At 64.4% G+C, this 15,723-nt stretch overlaps 2 protein-coding genes across 7 annotated transcripts in view; one reads left to right on the forward strand and one right to left on the reverse strand.

Moving 5' to 3' along the window:
• Positions 1 to 6,969, reverse strand: part of IQANK1 (IQ motif and ankyrin repeat containing 1) — a 23,603-nt gene extending 16,634 nt beyond the window's left edge. For 2 of the 6 annotated variants that reach the window (XM_070464372.1, XM_070464369.1), the window contains exons 1-3: positions 5,638 to 5,735; positions 4,070 to 4,219; positions 750 to 839 (exon numbers count right to left, since the gene is read on the reverse strand). In XM_070464372.1, the coding sequence (XP_070320473.1) occupies positions 750 to 839; positions 4,070 to 4,145 (166 nt within the window). In that variant the 5' untranslated portion in view covers positions 4,146 to 4,219; positions 5,638 to 5,735. Of the gene's footprint in view, positions 1 to 749; positions 840 to 4,069; positions 4,220 to 5,637; positions 5,739 to 6,844 lie in introns of those variants that run through there. The other 4 variants (XM_070464370.1, XM_070464374.1, XM_070464373.1 and 1 more) reach the window with 4 other exon arrangements.
• FAM83H (family with sequence similarity 83 member H) lies at positions 6,093 to 15,615 on the forward strand. Its single transcript, XM_070464334.1, has 5 exons — positions 6,093 to 6,173; positions 9,356 to 9,817; positions 10,648 to 10,812; positions 10,898 to 11,022; positions 11,227 to 15,615. Exons 2-5 carry the CDS (start codon positions 9,371 to 9,373, stop codon positions 14,033 to 14,035), a joined length of 3,546 nt encoding a protein of 1,181 aa, XP_070320435.1. The 5' UTR covers positions 6,093 to 6,173; positions 9,356 to 9,370; the 3' UTR covers positions 14,036 to 15,615.
• The last annotated feature ends 108 nt before the right edge of the window (positions 15,616 to 15,723 follow it).

Consider the following 15,723-nt stretch of genomic DNA (forward strand, 5'->3'; position numbering starts at 1 on the left):
CATCCTTCCAATACATAGGTTGGGCATTAAAACTTCTATAAAGTGGACAATCAGGACTCTTCAAGCCTTCTGGGGTCTGGCCCTGTCCTCAGGACAAGGTCAGGCTCCTCACCCTGGCCCTTTGGGGGTCCGGGGGTAAACCAAGGTGACTGGCAGTGCTGGGAGTCTATCTGGGGGTGAGGCCAGAGCCACCTGGGGAGGACCACTGTTGCAGGAGAGACTGGCTGCTGGTGGCCACGACATGGAGGGAAATGGAGGGGCCAGAGTCAGCCAGCGGGGGAACGCGGGTATGTGGGGGCACAGAACCAGCCGCCGGCTGAGGCGTGGACACAGGCTCGCCAGGGAGCTGAGACAGACAGCAGACACGCGAGGTGAGGGCCTCGACAGTGTGCAGCTTGTAAGTGCCGCAGAGATTGACAACACCCTGGGCGGGGGGGGGGGTGCTCCTGAATGCGGGTCTGGGCCGCAGGAGGAATCTTTTCCTAGAGATTCTGCTCTGGAGGCGGCTGCCAAGAGACCATGACTGAGGCTGAGCGCTCTGAGAAGACGAGGCCTGGGACTGAGGGCCCCTCCCCCGACCCTGGGGACGCTCTGCCAATGCGGAGGGGGTCCCGCTGGAGCTGCGGGCGTACGGGAGAGGAGCCCCGCAGGCCAGCCCCAGCACACGCGTTCCCGGGGCGTGCACACACGGGCACGGCGAGGTGTCCAGCCCCCGGCCCGAGAGCGCACCGGGGAGCATGGCTTCTCACCTGCAGGAGCCTCCGGGCGCTCGGGGGACGCGCGCCCCGTGGCCGGCGGGCCGGTCTCCCTCTGCGGCTGGCGGCTCTCTCCGGGCTTCCCTGGGGGAGGGGGGCGGTCAGTGGGGTGGGGGTGGGGGCGAGCTCGGCCCCGGAAGAGCGGCCGCGTCCCCGCGGGGCAGCAGCGGCCGCCCGCAGCCTCCTCGCGAGACGACCAGGGTCGGGCCGCGACCGCAAGGGGGCGCAGGCAAGCAGGCCCGCCCGCACGTGGGCCGAGCTCCAGGCCCGGATCCCAGGTGTGGCCAGGCCGCCGCAGGACTCGCCGCCCGCCCTACCCCACCCCTAACACTGCCCCCGCCGGTGCCACTTCCCGTGCCCCGACGCTACTCCCGCTCTGTGCCTCCGTCTACCTACCCGCGAGGCCTCTGGGGCAAGGGCTGAGCGAGAGGGGTGCAGCCGGCGGGGCTGGGCCAGGCAAACCAGTCCAGCCAGTGTGACGGAGCCGGTTGGGATGGGGCCCTGGGCGTGGGTGTGAGTCAGCGGCCCCAGGCTGGGGAAATGACGGGGAGGAGCCGTGCGTGGGGCCCCCTCCCACCAGGAAGCGGGCGGGGGGACGCTGCCAGGCAGGCTGGCCCTGTGCGCCTCCCCCAGGAATCCAAAGGCTGGCCCCTGTGGCAGAACCGCCGGACCCCCAATCAGGACGCCCTCAAGAGCCCTGCCCCAGCTCAGAGCAGGCCGGCCTCTTCCTTACTGCCCCATGTCAGTCCACTAAATGCTATCTGGGCCTTCCACCTTCCAGCCTCTTCCACCAGTCCCCGGCGCCCCTGGCCCCCACTGGGAGTCTCCCCCGGAGGGGTCAGTGGGTCCATCAACTGCAAAGAATGCCCCCTCGCCCTCCCGCAGCTCCCCCTGCCCGTCAGGTGGGCTTCTCCAGGCATGCTGACTGGGGGCTGGGGCCAGGGGCTCCTGTGGCAGTTGCGTTAGAGCAACCTGTGAGCACCCTGCCTGGATGGTCGGCGCGGCCCGGGACGCGGCTCCGAGGCCTGTGGGCTGCAGCTGGAGCTCCCTGGGAGCAGGGAGGACGGGTTGGGACGGGGTGGGGGGCACGGGTGCCCGCCCAGGGCAGGACCAGACGCGTCCCGACACACAGCCCGCAGTCTGGCTGCCGAGTCGCCTCCTCCGGTTTCTCTCAGTCTCCCTCCCAGTCTGGCCGAAGAGGCCTGTGCCCCAGCAGCCCTGCGCCGTGTCAGCGTGTTAGTCAGCCTCGCGCCGGGTGAGCCACCGCGCCGCCAAGTCCCTATAAACTCCCTGGCACAGCCCAGCCCGCGGAGTGGGTCTCTGAGGCCCACAAACAGAGCCCAGGCCAGCACCTCAGCTGGGGTGCCAGCCCAGGGGAAGGGCAGACACGAGGGGCCGCAGGAGCAGAGGGCCCACCGTGGCCTCTCAGGGGAGCCCCCTGGGCCCGCCTGACTGAGGCCGGCCAGCTGATGAGCCGGGCCCCCCGAGGAGCAGACACCTGGTAAAACAGGCGCCAGATCGGGGGCATGTCTGGCAAACGAAGTCGAGCTCGCAAACCCCGGCCCAGGAGGGCGGGCAGGGCACAGAAGGCCACGGGGCAGCAGGGCCCTGAGGCCAGGCCCCCGCCCCCTGCCCCAGGGTGCCTAGGGGACGAAGCGGGGGTGGCCCCTGTGGGGCACGTGACCAGCAGCAAGCTGGCTCCCCAGGGGCACCCCAAGGTGGCCAGACCAGAGCGGCCACAGGGAGCCAAGAGGCCGGAGCAGGCCGCTGCCGTGGGGTCCGAGCTGGTGCTGGTGCCCGCTGCGGACATGGAGGGCTACAGGGTGGGCGGCCTGGCGCCAGGCCTGGGCCCAGAGCTGCTGAGGCTCCACGAGGTCGAGCTGTGCCTGGCCCAGGAGCAGCTGCTGCTGGAGGACCGGCGTCGGCAGGCCCAGCTGCACATGCGGCTGTGGCAAGAGGAGCAGCTGTGGCTGCAGCAGCTCCAGGAGCAGCAGGCCTGGGTGCGCGTGGAGGGGCTGGAGCTAGCCCTGGCCTTGGAGCAGCTCCGCAGCGAGGGCCTTGAGGCGCTGCAGACCCAAGACCCGGTAAGGCCTGGAGGGGACCAGGGTGGAGGAGGCTGACCATCCCGGGGGGTGTGGTGACTGTGGCAACAACCCACGGCACATCTGTGGGCCAAAGTAAGGCTGGTGCCCACTGCACGGGGCAGTGCAAGGACCACTCAGCCCTCTTGGGCTGGCCCGATGCTAGAAGGCAGAGGGAGCCCAGGAGGGGGCTGTTCAGGGAAACTGAGGCAGAGGTGTCTCTGCAGAGCACCCAGGCATCCTGGCCAGGTGGGCTGGGGCAGGAACTGTCCAGCACAGCGTTTGGGACATGTGGGGTGAGGGCCGGGTCCCGAGCCCAGGTGGACAGTCAGCAGGCAGGACCAGCACCCCTCCCCCACCCGACATAGCTTCCTGGCCACCTGCCCGGCCTGCTGTTTATTGCAGAGCCTGTTCCCGGGGCTTGAGATGAGATGGCGGAAGCCACCTGAGCCGTCATCCTCATTCCAGGAGTGCTGCCGCCTCAGACGCGGCTGGGGCTATTTTGGGGAGCTAGGGTCTAACCCAGCTTGGCGTGGAAGAGTGGGCACCACCATCCCGCCAGGTCTGGGGATCTGGGAGGCCTCTGGGGTCCAGGCCTGCTAAAGCAGGGGGCCTGCAGCCGGGGAACAGAGTGTGGGGCTCCCCTACCGAGCACAGACCCCAGTACAGGCCTGTGTGCTGGGAGGACCCCTAGCCGCAGCCTGGAAGGTGTTGGCAGCCTAGCAAAGAACTCAGATGAGTGCTGTGACAGAAGCAATGGGACTCAGAGAAGAGCGACTGCGGGTCAGGGTGGACATGGGAGGAGATGCACTTCCTAGCCCACGGCGGGACTGAGCCAAGGGCAAGCTGTCACCTTTCAGCCTGGAAGTGGCTGAAGAGAGCATGGCCTGAGGGAGCAGCAGACAAGGAAAAACACAGCATGGCCTCGGTGGTGCAGAGGGTCAGAGCAGACTGCGGGCTGCCTGAGAGTCCCCAACGTGGGTTCAAGCCCTGCTGTTTCAGAACCTATATTCATTCCCCACAGGCCACCTGCCTCCATGTGTCCTAAAGTTATGCCCTGAACACTGTCCTCAGGACCCCAACCCCAGGGGTACAGTCCCAGGGTCAGAGTCTGGAAGGGACATCTGTGCTCTGACTCCTCTGTCTCAGGGAAGGGTCTTCCTGGGCGGCTGCACAGCAGGTGTCACAAGTCAGAGTCTGAGCCAGGCTGGAAGTCAGAGGGATCACACTCACCGACAGGGGCCCATGGCTTGGCTCTGGGGAAGGACTTCCTTGGCGCAGCTCTGGTTACCCCCTTCTTACTGCTCATTCTCCTGGGTGAGGGGCAAGGTCAGGAGGGTGTGCTCAGACCGGCAGAGGCAGTGGGGACAGCATCACACGGACCTGCGGGAACAGACAGCAGGTGCCAAACTGGGGAACACAGGATCACCCCCCAACGCAGCTTCCTGCCGGCTTCCTTGCCCACCCGCCTGCCCCTGGTTCTTGGCGTGTACGTGCCCAGTAGCTTGGGTGGGAATGCTTGGCAAGAACATCTGGCCACAGCTTGTCCCCCTTGCCCTCACGTCCCTGCCCCCTCAGCCTGGCTCACCCATCCTTACCCCAGGATTGATGTCGGGTACCCATCTCCAGGCTTCCGATCACTGGGCTGAGCCAGCTTCGTCCTAAACACCAGCCTGAGCCGACCCGGCCTTGCAGAAGCCTCTGTGCCCCCACTGCCCCCAGCTCTCCCCCCACACCCCACCCCTCTCTCATCTTGGCCTTGGCAGGAGGTGTTGTCGGGGCCCGGGAGCAATACCCTTCTCCCTGGCCCACTCGGCTGACCCCCAGATTCATTTCCCTGGAGGGGGGGCCTCCCCTGCCCCAGGCTGTGTTGCCCCCCCTCCCCCACAGCACTGCTGCCTGAGCGCACACCTGTGTTCCCACCATGGATGTCACTAAGAATTTGGGGAAAGAGCGAATGCAAATGGGGCTGACCCTGAAAGTTGGGAGGTGACCGGAGACTGGCTGAAAGAGACGGATGGGCACTATGGTGAGGGAGGGACAGAGCTTGAGGTGGGAGGGCAGGGGCTGGTTCTGTCCTGGGCTTGGGCAGATGGTCTAGGGCTGGGCTGGGCCTGTGTTGTGTAAGGGCCCCTCAGAGAGGGTCTGATGGGGAACTGGGGTTCTGAGTAGGGATCTGGAGTGTTTGTGGGGAGGCTGGGGGGCTGGGGCAGCTAAGGAAGGGACTGTGAGTGTGTATGTGTGCATGCACACAAGTGTGGCAGGAGTGTGCAGGGCTCAGGGACCTGCAGGGCCCCCAGTTTCTGAGGAACTCTGGGTGCTCGGGGGGATGGCCCTGCTTGCATGCGAAGTCTGTGCACGCAGAGCGTGCTGTATGTGTGGACACGGGCGTGCACCTGAGTACAGCAGGTGCAGGCCTCATGTGCTTGTAGGGTCCTGTGTGGACCTGGGTTTCTGTGTGCATCGGGCACGGGGCTCCCATGGAAGTGGGGGTCAGTGTGTGTGTGGAGTCCCTTGTGTGTGCAGGTCCCTATGTGTCTGTACAGTCCCTGTCCACAGGTGTGTGCTACGTGTGTGTGGGTGTGCCAGTGGGGGCAGAGGACTGGAGTGGGGAAGTGTCCCGGTGTGCAGTGGGTCTTCTATACGCGTGGGGGACCCCTCTTGTCTGTTGGGTCCTGGATACCTGTGGGAGTCGGAGTGTGCGGGGCTGGGGCTGTCCCGGTGTGGTGGGGGGCACTCTGGGCTCACAGGCCCCCAGGCCCTGCCCCGCCCAAGGCTCGGCGCCGCCCTCAAGGTCTCACCTGCTTCACCTGCCTCCCCCAACTCGTAGGCAAGGCCAGAAGCACCGCCCCCCGCGTCGGGCTGGCCCGTTTCCTAGCGACTAGCCGGAACTTCCGAGTCACCCCGACTTCCGGGGCGAGGGTCAAGGGTCAGGCTTAGGGCCCTCGAGCCCTCGGCGAACCGATGGGAGCCTGGGGACGCGGGGCCCCGGCAGTCGGGGCCCAGCGGTCTCCCGGGGTCCCGGGCCGGGGTCCCGGTCCGCGCCGCCGGGGGGGCTCGGCGGGGGTCCGGGGGCACCGGGGCGCGGGCTGGGGTCCCGGGAGCGGCGGCGACGGGCGGGCGGCGGAGGAATGCGGGCGCGCCGCGGGTGGGGCCGCCCCGCCCCCAGGTGCTGCCCGGGCAGGCAGGCGGCAGGGGCGGCGGGCGGGGCGGGGGCGGGCGAGTGAATCAGGCCGCGCGGCGCAGGGAGTGGCTGCCGGACCGACCGGACCGCGAGGCCGCTGGGCGGCGGTCGGCTCCTGCTGCCCTTGTCCCGAGACCCCGCGCACCTGGCCAGGTAGGGCCCCCTCCCCGGGCTCCGGCCGGGCGGGGCGCGCGGAAGGGGAGGCCGCGGCGGGGTGGGGCGGGGTCGGCACCGTCGGTGGCCCCCCCGGCGCAGCCTCACCTGGGCGGCCAGCCCGCCCGCACCTGGCTGCGTCAGCGTGACCCAGAGAGAGGCAGTGGGAGCGCGGCCGCGCGCGAGGGGGTCGGGCCGGGTCTGCCGGAGCTGGGACCGAGGGGGCGCCTCGGGCGCCCTCGCTCGACGCCGGCCCGAGAGAAGCGAGTGGGAAGGGGCCCCAGGCCCAGATCGAGCCAGCCCAGGCCGCCCCGCCTTGCTCCTATCCTCGCGGCCTAGCTGGAGTCTGGAGAGCGTGCTGGGCCTGGCCTAGACCCTTCCTCGGGGGGCCCCTTCTAGGCCGCCGTGGACTGGGGGTGGCCCGCGTGGCCGGAGCTCTGTCTGGTTCCCTCCGTGGGGCGCAGGATTCCCTGGCGCCCAAGTCCCTGGACTGGGTGGGTGGACGGGACTCTTGGCCCAGGCAGCTTAACTTCCCGGGATTCAGTCACCCGCTTTGGCCCTGCAGTGTGCACTGGAAAGCTGCGGCTCACCCACTTTCTCTGTGGGAATCCCAGCCCCGTCCTCCTCCTGTGGCCTAAAGCCTCTGCCTGCCTGGCGCAGGGCCAGCCCACCTTGTGCCCCAGATCCCTCTCTCCGGATAAAACCCCAGGCTTGCCCGCGGGAAAGACTTCCGTTGGAGGTCCCTGGTTCAGGAGCCCACTAGAGCCCTTAGGGCCCTGCCTGGAGGCTTTGTCGGCTCTGTCTCAGGTCAGAGGTCAGCAGCCAAGAGGATTCTGCTGAGTCATCAGCTGGGGTGGGATAAGCGCCCTTCCCTCCCTTCAGGCCGGCGTTGGTAGGCAAATGTGGAGAGGCAGCTGTTGGGGTTCCCATAGCTGGGAGTGGCCACTGCCGGGTACACAGGTCAGGGGCATGGGGACCTGTGTAAGGAGACAGGCAGAGGCCTGAGGTGGTCAGGGGCCCGCGTGTGGCTTCGTGCGGCTGGGCAGGGCCCCTTCCCCTACCCTCGGATCCCCACCCCCTCTGCATGCAGCCTGGACACTTGGTGTTGATTCCCTTCCCCAGTAAAGTAGGAGGGAAGGAGGTCCCTTCCAGTATGTTTCCCTGACGTGTGAAGTGGCACCCTCAAGGGCTGTCAGCAGGAGAGCGGCCCCTCCCCAGTCAGATACAGTTCAAGATAACACACACCCTGTGGTCACATACAGGGTCAGGACCCTGGTGCAAACAGGACCCTGACCACATACCCTCGTGTGGTCAGCCTGCATCTGGTCCTGGTACAGTGAGGACGCATGGCCACCCCATGTGTACCCAGATACACCTGCGAGCGGTGCCCTCTCTAAGGCACAGCAGGTTTTCCTCAATCAGACCAAGTAGCCTCTCCACTGGGTGTGACTGAATACACACAGAGGCGTCCCCCACCCCCACCTCTACGTCACTTCTCCCAGGAGGGCAGACAGGAAAGATGCCCCAAGTCATCCCTACCCTCCCAACTGTCTCCAGCAGGCCACTGACCCTGTCCAGTCAGCACTGTCCAGCTGCACCTACAGGGGCTGGGGGCACTGCCTGTCGGCCCACATTCAGGAAGTCACAAGCCAGACAGGATGAGCTTCTTGTGACCCTCCTTCCAGATTAGGGAGATATGAGCAACCAGGTATTTCAGGGGTCCTAGGGAGATGGGTCCTAGGAGCCAAATAAAGACCCCCACCTGGCCTTCCAGGACCTATATTCCCCCAGGCCAGGCTCCCATGCAGACCCTTTGGAGACAGGTGGGCTGGACTGGAGCCAGTGGTCCTGGCTGATAGTGTGAAATTGGGGGAGCAGTGAAGGCGGAGAGGCTCACCTGGAGCTGAGGACAAGTGGGCAGTGACCAGGAACTTGGAAGGTTACTGCTGCCCCACGGGCCGGGCTTGGCAGGGACAGGCCTCTAAGCTCCTGCCAGGATGTGAAGTTCAGGCCTCGGGGAGCGGGAGGGCTGTTCCAGGAGTGCAGCCTAGGGAGGTGTCTAAGATGGTATGGTGGACAGGGGCAGAGGGCTCTGAGGTCAGCAAGTGGGTTGTGGGGCCGAGTGTGAGACCTTGTAGCACAGGTGGGGGAGTGGCCAGGGTCTGTGGATGGGGTGACAGGCTCTGTGCACTGAGGTCACCTTGGGCCAAGTGTGCTATCAGGTCAACCCTGACAGCTGCATTCAAAAAAGTTTTTAATTAAAAAAGTTTTTAATTTGTAAAGGGAATACTGTAGAATACAGTTACTACAAAATATTGGCTGTATTCCCATGTTGTCCAGTACATCCTTGAGCCTGTCTTAACACTCAGTACTTTGTACCTCCCACTCCCCCACATACACTAGTAACCACTGGTTTGTCCTCTATATGTGTGAGTCTGTTTCTTTGTTAGATTCACTAGTTGTATTTTTTTTAGATTCCACATATATATCATACAGTATGTTTTTCTATGACTTATTTCACTTAGCATAATGCCCTTCAAGTCCATCTATGTTGCTGCAAATCACAAAATTGCATTCTTTCTGGCTGAGACAGCTGCATTGTACAGTGGAGAGAACAGGCCATAGAGGCACAGAGCAGTCCAGGGTCCCCCGGCTCTAGGGGGCAGAGATGCAGGCAGTGCCCCAACTTGTCCAGCATGCACAGTGCCAGGGGCCACAAAAATGCATTGTCATAAAATCAGAAGAAAAAAGTAAATATATTGATACAGTCTGTATTATATTTATATTTTCTTTATAACTGTCTTTTTTTTTAATGGAGGAAGGAGTCCACAATGCAGAAGTGCCTTGGGCCACAGAGGCCATAATGTAGCCCTGAGTCAGGCCCATGTGGAGCTGGAACACCTACCTGGAAGCCGGGGCCCAGGGTGCCTCCTGGGCCCTGGTGAGAGGAGGGCCAGCCCCACTGCCAGAGCCACAAGAGACAACGGGCGTGTGTTCTGATGTTCCCCCAACTAGGGGGCATGCCAGGGTCTGGGAGTGCCCTGGAAGACCTCCAGGCGCGACCTGACCTCCACAGCCCACCCAGGGTCACTGACAGCTGCTGCTATGATATGTCCACAAGTGTGTGGGGGGTGGACCCAGAGCCCTTCCCCCTGTAATGTGTCTCCCTGTCCTTCCCCCAGGTCCCTGGCCCCAACATGGCCCGTCGCTCCCAGAGCTCCTCCCAGGGGGACAACCCTCTGGCTCCCGGGTACCTGCCCCCGCACTACAAAGAGTATTACCGCCTGGCCGTGGATGCACTGGCTGAGGGCGGGCCAGAGGCATACAGCCGCTTCCTTGCTTCCGAGGGGGCGCCTGCCTTCCTGTGCCCTGAGGAGCTGGAGCACGTGAGCCGCCACCTGCGACCCCCGCAGCATGTTGCCCCTGAGCCCCCGGAAGGCAGCCCCCCCAATTTGGACTTCGATGGCTCCTCTGGTACTTACTGGCCTGTGAACTCCGACCAGGCAGTTCCTGAACTCGACCTAGGCTGGCCCCTGACCTTTGGCTTCCAGGGCACTGAGGTCACCACACTGGTTCAGCCGCCGCCACCTGACAGCCCCAGCATCAAGGATGAGGCTCGAAGGATGATCCGCTCTGCCCAGCAAGTATGCTGTCACAGGCTCAGTGGGCAGTGGGGAGGGGCAGCCTGCAATGGACCTTGAAGCATGAGTAGGAGTATGAGGGTGAAGGGGAAGTGCATGCCAGTTTAGGGGGCAAGGGTGGGCCAGGATTGGCTGGCCAAGCCTCTCCAGCCCTCAAGCTGTAATGAGGGTGCCCTGGCAGACTTCTTCCAGGGTCATCAGTGGTTTGGTTATCACAAGCTGCAGACTGCACAGGTTTGCCTACCCAGGGTCATGGCTGGTGTCCAGAAGCCCAAGGGCTCTGATGGTTGAGGCCCTTCCTTGCCTGAACTTAATGTTCAGAGAATTCTCTAGTCCTGCCCTCGACTTGCCTCCAACACCAAGCAGTTGGCAAATAGCAAATGGAGCCTGTTAAACCACAGACTTATGGCAGCAGCTCAGATGTAAAGACCCGTCTCTGCCCCTTCACCCCTCCTTCCCAGATGGCAACTCCTTCCCAGGGGCAGGAATGGAGCCTGGGGCTTTGCCTTGCCGCCTCCCCCATCCAGGGCTCTGCCCTGAGCTGAACACCCACCCTGAGCTGAAGAACAACCCTCCCTCAATAGGCTGCAGGCCCTGTGCCTTCCTAGGGCTCCATCATGGGCCACCAGTAACCCCACATCTCTAATGATGGGCCCTTCTGACCTCTGTTCTATGACAGGGCCCCACTCCCCTGCGATGGGCTAGTAGCTATTGTGGGCATTCAGCAATAACCTGCCCCTGCGCCCAGGGGGTGGGGAGGGCATGAAGGTATGGCTAGAGAATGGTGGGGACAGCTGAGGGTTCGGGCCTCTGTCCCTGCTTCACCCCTGCAGGTGGTGGCTGTGGTGATGGACATGTTCACCGATGTGGACCTTCTCAGTGAAGTGCTGGAGGCCGCTGCGCGCCGCGTCCCAGTCTACATCCTCCTAGACGAGATGAATGCACAGCACTTCCTGGACATGGCCGACAAGTGCCGGGTCAACCTGCACCATGTGGACGTGAGTGGCCAGAGGGCGGGAGGGGATGACCAGGAGGGGCGCAGTGAGGCCCCTCTGCAGAGCCCTAACACCTCTCCCGCCCCAGTTCCTGCGCGTGCGCACTGTGGCCGGCCCCACCTACTACTGCCGCACTGGGAAGTCCTTCAAGGGCCACGTAAAGGAGAAGTTCCTCTTGGTGGATTGTGCCGTGGTGATGAGTGGGAGCTACAGGTGCGCCTAGCCCCTTGCCTCCCTATTCGAGGGCCTCCTTTCCAGAAGCCCTCCTGTAGGGCCCTAACCCTAATGTGCTTGGCCACGCCCCTCCCCACCCGGCCCCGCCCCTTTTATCATAAGATGGTCCCTCGGCGCGCGCCCCCGCTCGCCCCCCGCCCCCAGTCTTGGCCTTCCCTCTGACTGGCCCCACCCCCTTCCCAGCTTTATGTGGTCCTTCGAGAAGATCCACCGGAGTCTGGTACACGTGTTCCAGGGCGAGCTGGTCTCCAGCTTCGATGAGGAATTCCGCATTCTCTTCGCACAATCCGAGCCGCTGATACCCTCGCCCGGAGCACTGGCCCGCATGGACGCCTATGCCCTGGCTCCATACGCAGGGGCTGGGCCGCTCATGGGCGGCCAGATACCCGGGGCTCCTACCCCCTTCTCCTTCCCCAAACGCGCCCACCTCCTGTTCCCACCACCTCGGGAAGAAGGCCTGGGCTTCCCCTCCTTCCTCGACCCCGACCGCCACTTTCTGTCGGCCTTTCGCCGAGAGGAGTCTTCACGGATGCCCGGGGGCGCCCTGGAGCCGCACGCGGGGCTGCGGCCGCTGTCGCGTAGGCTGGACGCAGAGGCTGGGCCAGGTGGGGAGCTCTCGGGTCCGCGGGGCTTCTTTCAGGCGCGGCACCTAGAGATGGACGCCTTTAAGAGGTACAGCTATGCGGCCGCCGACGGTGCGGGCGCCGTGGAGAACCTGGCGGCCGCACGGCAGGTATCACGGCAGACGTTCCTCAGCCACGGCGATGACCTCCGCTTCCAGACCAGCCACTTCCACCGCGACCAGCTCTACCAACAGCACTACCAGTGGGACCCGCAGCTTGCTCCGGCGCGCCCACAAGGCCTGTTCGAGAAGCTTCGTGCCAGCCGTCCTGGCTTCCCCGACCACGACGAATTCACACTGGGCACCGGGCCACGATTTCCGGAGCTCGGCCTGGACGGACACCAGCGGCTGGACTACGTGCCATCCAGTGCCTCGCGGGAGGTGCGCCATGGCTCAGACCCCGCCTTCGGGCCCGGGCCCCACGGTCTGGAACCCGGCGGGGCCCCTCGTCCCAACCTGGGCCAGCGCTTCCCTTGCCAAGCAGTGACGAGGCTAGGCCCTGAGACGGCGCCCCAGCCCGAGCCGGAGCGCAGGGGTGGGCCCGAGGGGCGGGCCGGACTGCGGCACTGGCGCCTTGCCTCCTACCTGAGCGGCTGTCACAGCGAGGACGCTGGAGACGAGGGCCTGCCTGCACCCATGGAGGCCGAGGCCTATGACGATGACGTGCTGGTTTCTGGGGGTCGGGCGACCGCTGGGGACCTGCTTCCCTCGGCCTTCCGTGTGCCTGCGCCCTTCCCAGGCAAGGGCCTAGTGCCGGGCTCGGGCAGCGGTGGCGGCGACTGCCCGGAGCGCGAGGGCCCGGAGGAGGCGGGCCTGGCCAAGCAGGACTCTTTCCGCTCACGCCTGAACCCGCTGATCCAGCGCAGCTCCCGGCTGCGCTCCTCACTCATCTTCAGCGCTTCACAGGGCGAGGGCGCGGGCGGAGCTGCGGGGGCCTCCACGGAGAAGGCGCAGCTGCTGCACAAGGAGCAGACGCTCAGCGAGATGCTGGGGTCCGGTGGTGAAGCCGTGCGCTCCGCTACCTCCACCAAGGTGGCCGAGCTCCTGGAGAAGTACAAGGGCCCCTCTCGAGACCCTGGTGGCGTGGGGACAGCAGTCACAGTCGCAAGCCATAGCAAGGCTGTCGTGTCCCAGGCGTGGAGGGAGGAGGTGTCTGCGCCTGGCGGCGGCGGTAGCAGTGAACACCGCAGCCTGGAGAGCTGCCTGCTGGACCTGCGTGAGTCCTTTGCACAGCAGCTGCATCAGGAGGCGGAGCGACAACCCGGAGCTGCCACTCTCACCGCTACCCAGCTGCTGGACACGCTGGGCCGGGGCAGCAGTGGCACGGACCGGCTGCCCTCCCGCTTCCTGTCTGCCCAGGGCCACTCCACCTCCCCGCAAGGGCAGGACAGCCCCCCACCAGAGGGGCCTGGGGGGCACCAGTCTGAGCCAAAAGGGAGCCCCACCTCAGCCTACCCTGAGCGCAAGGGGAGTCCCACTCCTGGGCTTCCCGCCCGTAAAGGCAGCCCCACCGCTGGATTTACTGAGCAGAAGGGGAGCCCCACTTCTGTCTACCCTGAGCGCAGGGGCAGCCCAGTGCCTCCTGTTCCAGAGCGCAGGGGCAGCCCTGTGCCCCCTGTGCCTGAGCGCAGGGGCAGCCTCACCCTTCCCTTCTCCGGGGAGTCTCCGAAGGCAGGGCCCACAGAGGAGGCGGTTGGCGGCCCCATGGAGGTCCTGCGCAAAGGCTCCGTGCGACTGCGGCAGCTGCTGAGCCCCAAGGGTGAGCGGCGGGCAGAGGATGAGGGCAGCTTTCCGATGCCGCAGGAGAACGGGCAGCCTGAGAGCCCCCAGCGGCCGTCCCTAGGCCGGGTTGACAGCACCGAGGTGGCTGCAGAGGAGCGGGGCCCGTGGGCGCGCGTGTCTTCAGCCACAGCCAATGCCTTGTACAGCAGCAACCTGCGGGACGACACAAAAGCCATCCTGGAGCAGATCAGCGCCCACGGCCAGAAGCATCGCGGAGTCCCTGCCCCAGGCCCGACCCCGGCCCACAGCAGCCCAGAGCTGGGTCGCTCGCCAGCGGCCGGCAGCCTGGCCCCTGACATGTCCGACAAGGACAAGTGCTCGGCCATCTTCCGCTCGGACAGCCTGGGGACCCAAGGCCGGCTGAGCCGCACACTGCCTGCCAGTGCAGAGGAACGCGACCGGCTCCTGCGCCGCATGGAGAGCATGCGCAAAGAGAAGCGTGTCTACAGCCGTTTCGAGGTCTTCTGCAAAAAGGAGGAGCCGGGGGCTCCCGGGGCAGCGGAGGGCCCAGCCGAGGAGGACGCCAGGGACAGCAAGGTGGGCAAGTTCATGCCCAAGATCCTGGGTACATTCAAAAGCAAGAAGTGAGTCACCTGGCCTTCCAGCCCAGGCCGAGGTGCCTGCTGGGCAGAACACTTGGCCCTCAGCCAAAGCCCAGGGAACCGGCTGGGCCAGCCAGAGCTCCGCTCCACCTGAGGCTCAGCCAGCGGCCCTGCCGGCCTCGTGCCCCTGGGTCTCTCCTCCCTTAGAGCTTCAGCCCCAGCTGCCCGCTGCCTTACCACCCCAGCTCTGGCCCTTCACACCTCCGCCTCTGGAGCCTCAGCCTCCCCCTTCTTAGGCATCTGTTTTCCCCCATCTCTCTGTGCCTTAGGCCCCCATACTCTGGGGTCCACATGTCTCAGGGCTTCTGTGTCTCAGGAGTCCCCTCTGCTCATGGCCTGGCTGTGCCGCCCCTGTCCACTGCCTGGCAGCCCCCTCCTCTCTAGGCCTTCATCTTCTCAGGGCCTGTTTCTGCACCTGCAGTCTTAGGGCTCACTTCCTGCCCTTTCCCCAGCACGTCCCTCCTTCCCTCCCTCCGGACCCTGCAAGGGCGAGAACCGGGCTTTGTGGCACAACAGCCCAGTGGGTGATGGGAGGCCCTGGCCGGCACCCTGCAAGGGTGAGAACCGGGCTTTGTGGCACAACAGCCCAGTGGGTGATGGGAGGCCCTGGCCGGCACCCTGCAAGGGCGAGAACCGGGCTTTGTGGCACAACAGCCCAGTGGGTGATGGGAGGCCCTGGCCTCACGAAGCATTCCTGACAGACACGTGTTCCCAGGTCCATCTGCAGCCACGCTGCAGAAAGGGCTGGATGTGGAGCCTTGTCCTGTGAGGGCAGAGGACGGCGTGCGATGGCTCCTGAGCCCCGGCACGCTGCTCTGAGGGGTCTCAGTGTCCCTGACGTGGGACCTCTGCACCTCAGTCCCTCATCTAAGTGGTCCTTGCCCTGCAGGTGCCCAGCAGACCCAGACTCCACCCTCTTGTGCATCCTTTCCCCTTTGTCACCAGCCCCCCAAAAATCTGTCCAAGGTTCCCCATTTAGCTTGCTTGTATCTTTTTTTTTCACCTCCAGACAGTAACTGATCTGGAATGATTCATTTTGGCACCAAATGCTTTGAAAGCCACCCCTCCCCCCACCATAGGTGCTGGTATTGTTAAATTAGTGTTTGTGCTATTTCTTTTTAAATAGTTTTTTTTTTTTTTTTAAGTATAGGAAAGCCTAATTGCTCTTTGGGGACTGTTGGGTGTGGCCACAGTCCTGACTGAGCCCCTGCGCCCTGGTGGCCCGTGGTCTCGTCACCAAAGCCACCACCCAGGTGGGGTGACAGCAGAGACTTTGGTTCGAATGGAAAAGGCCTCTGGGGAGCCGGATGAGCCGGAGCATCTCTGGTCCTCGATGTGCTTGCTGACACGTTTGGTTTGGCCTGGCCTGGTGTGCAGCTGTTCTGAGCAGACCAGGCTGGGCCTGTCGCTGACGGAGAGCCCTCGCAGGAAGTGGAGGTTCTGCCCAGGGAGAGACCCGAGGCCTTCGGACCCTCCCATCTGCGTCCTCCACGTCATGCTTAATAAGACCTCACCTCAAATGTGATTCTGCACATTTTGGTGTTAATAAAAAAAAAACACACGAAATATTCTGTCATGTTCCCAAATACATATACATAACATCACCCAGTTATAATTGTAGCCTTTAGCCCTATTAATGTCTCAGGTTTCTCTCTGGACACCACCATCCATCCC

This window comes from Odocoileus virginianus, unplaced genomic scaffold, assembly GCF_023699985.2.
Source record: "Odocoileus virginianus isolate 20LAN1187 ecotype Illinois unplaced genomic scaffold, Ovbor_1.2 Unplaced_Contig_23, whole genome shotgun sequence".
In the NCBI taxonomy this organism is placed as follows: Eukaryota; Metazoa; Chordata; class Mammalia; order Artiodactyla; family Cervidae; genus Odocoileus; species Odocoileus virginianus.

Excerpts from the sequence above, each read along its gene's own strand:
- FAM83H (XM_070464334.1), top strand. The coding sequence starts at position 9,371 with ATGGCCCGTCGCTCCCAGAGCTCCTCCCAGGGGGACAACCCTCTGGCT. Across the intron at positions 9,818-10,647 it reads TGATCCGCTCTGCCCAGCAA|GTGGTGGCTGTGGTGATGGA; the intron begins GTATGCTGTCAC and ends TCACCCCTGCAG. Across the intron at positions 11,023-11,226 it reads GTGATGAGTGGGAGCTACAG|CTTTATGTGGTCCTTCGAGA; the intron begins GTGCGCCTAGCC and ends CCCCCTTCCCAG.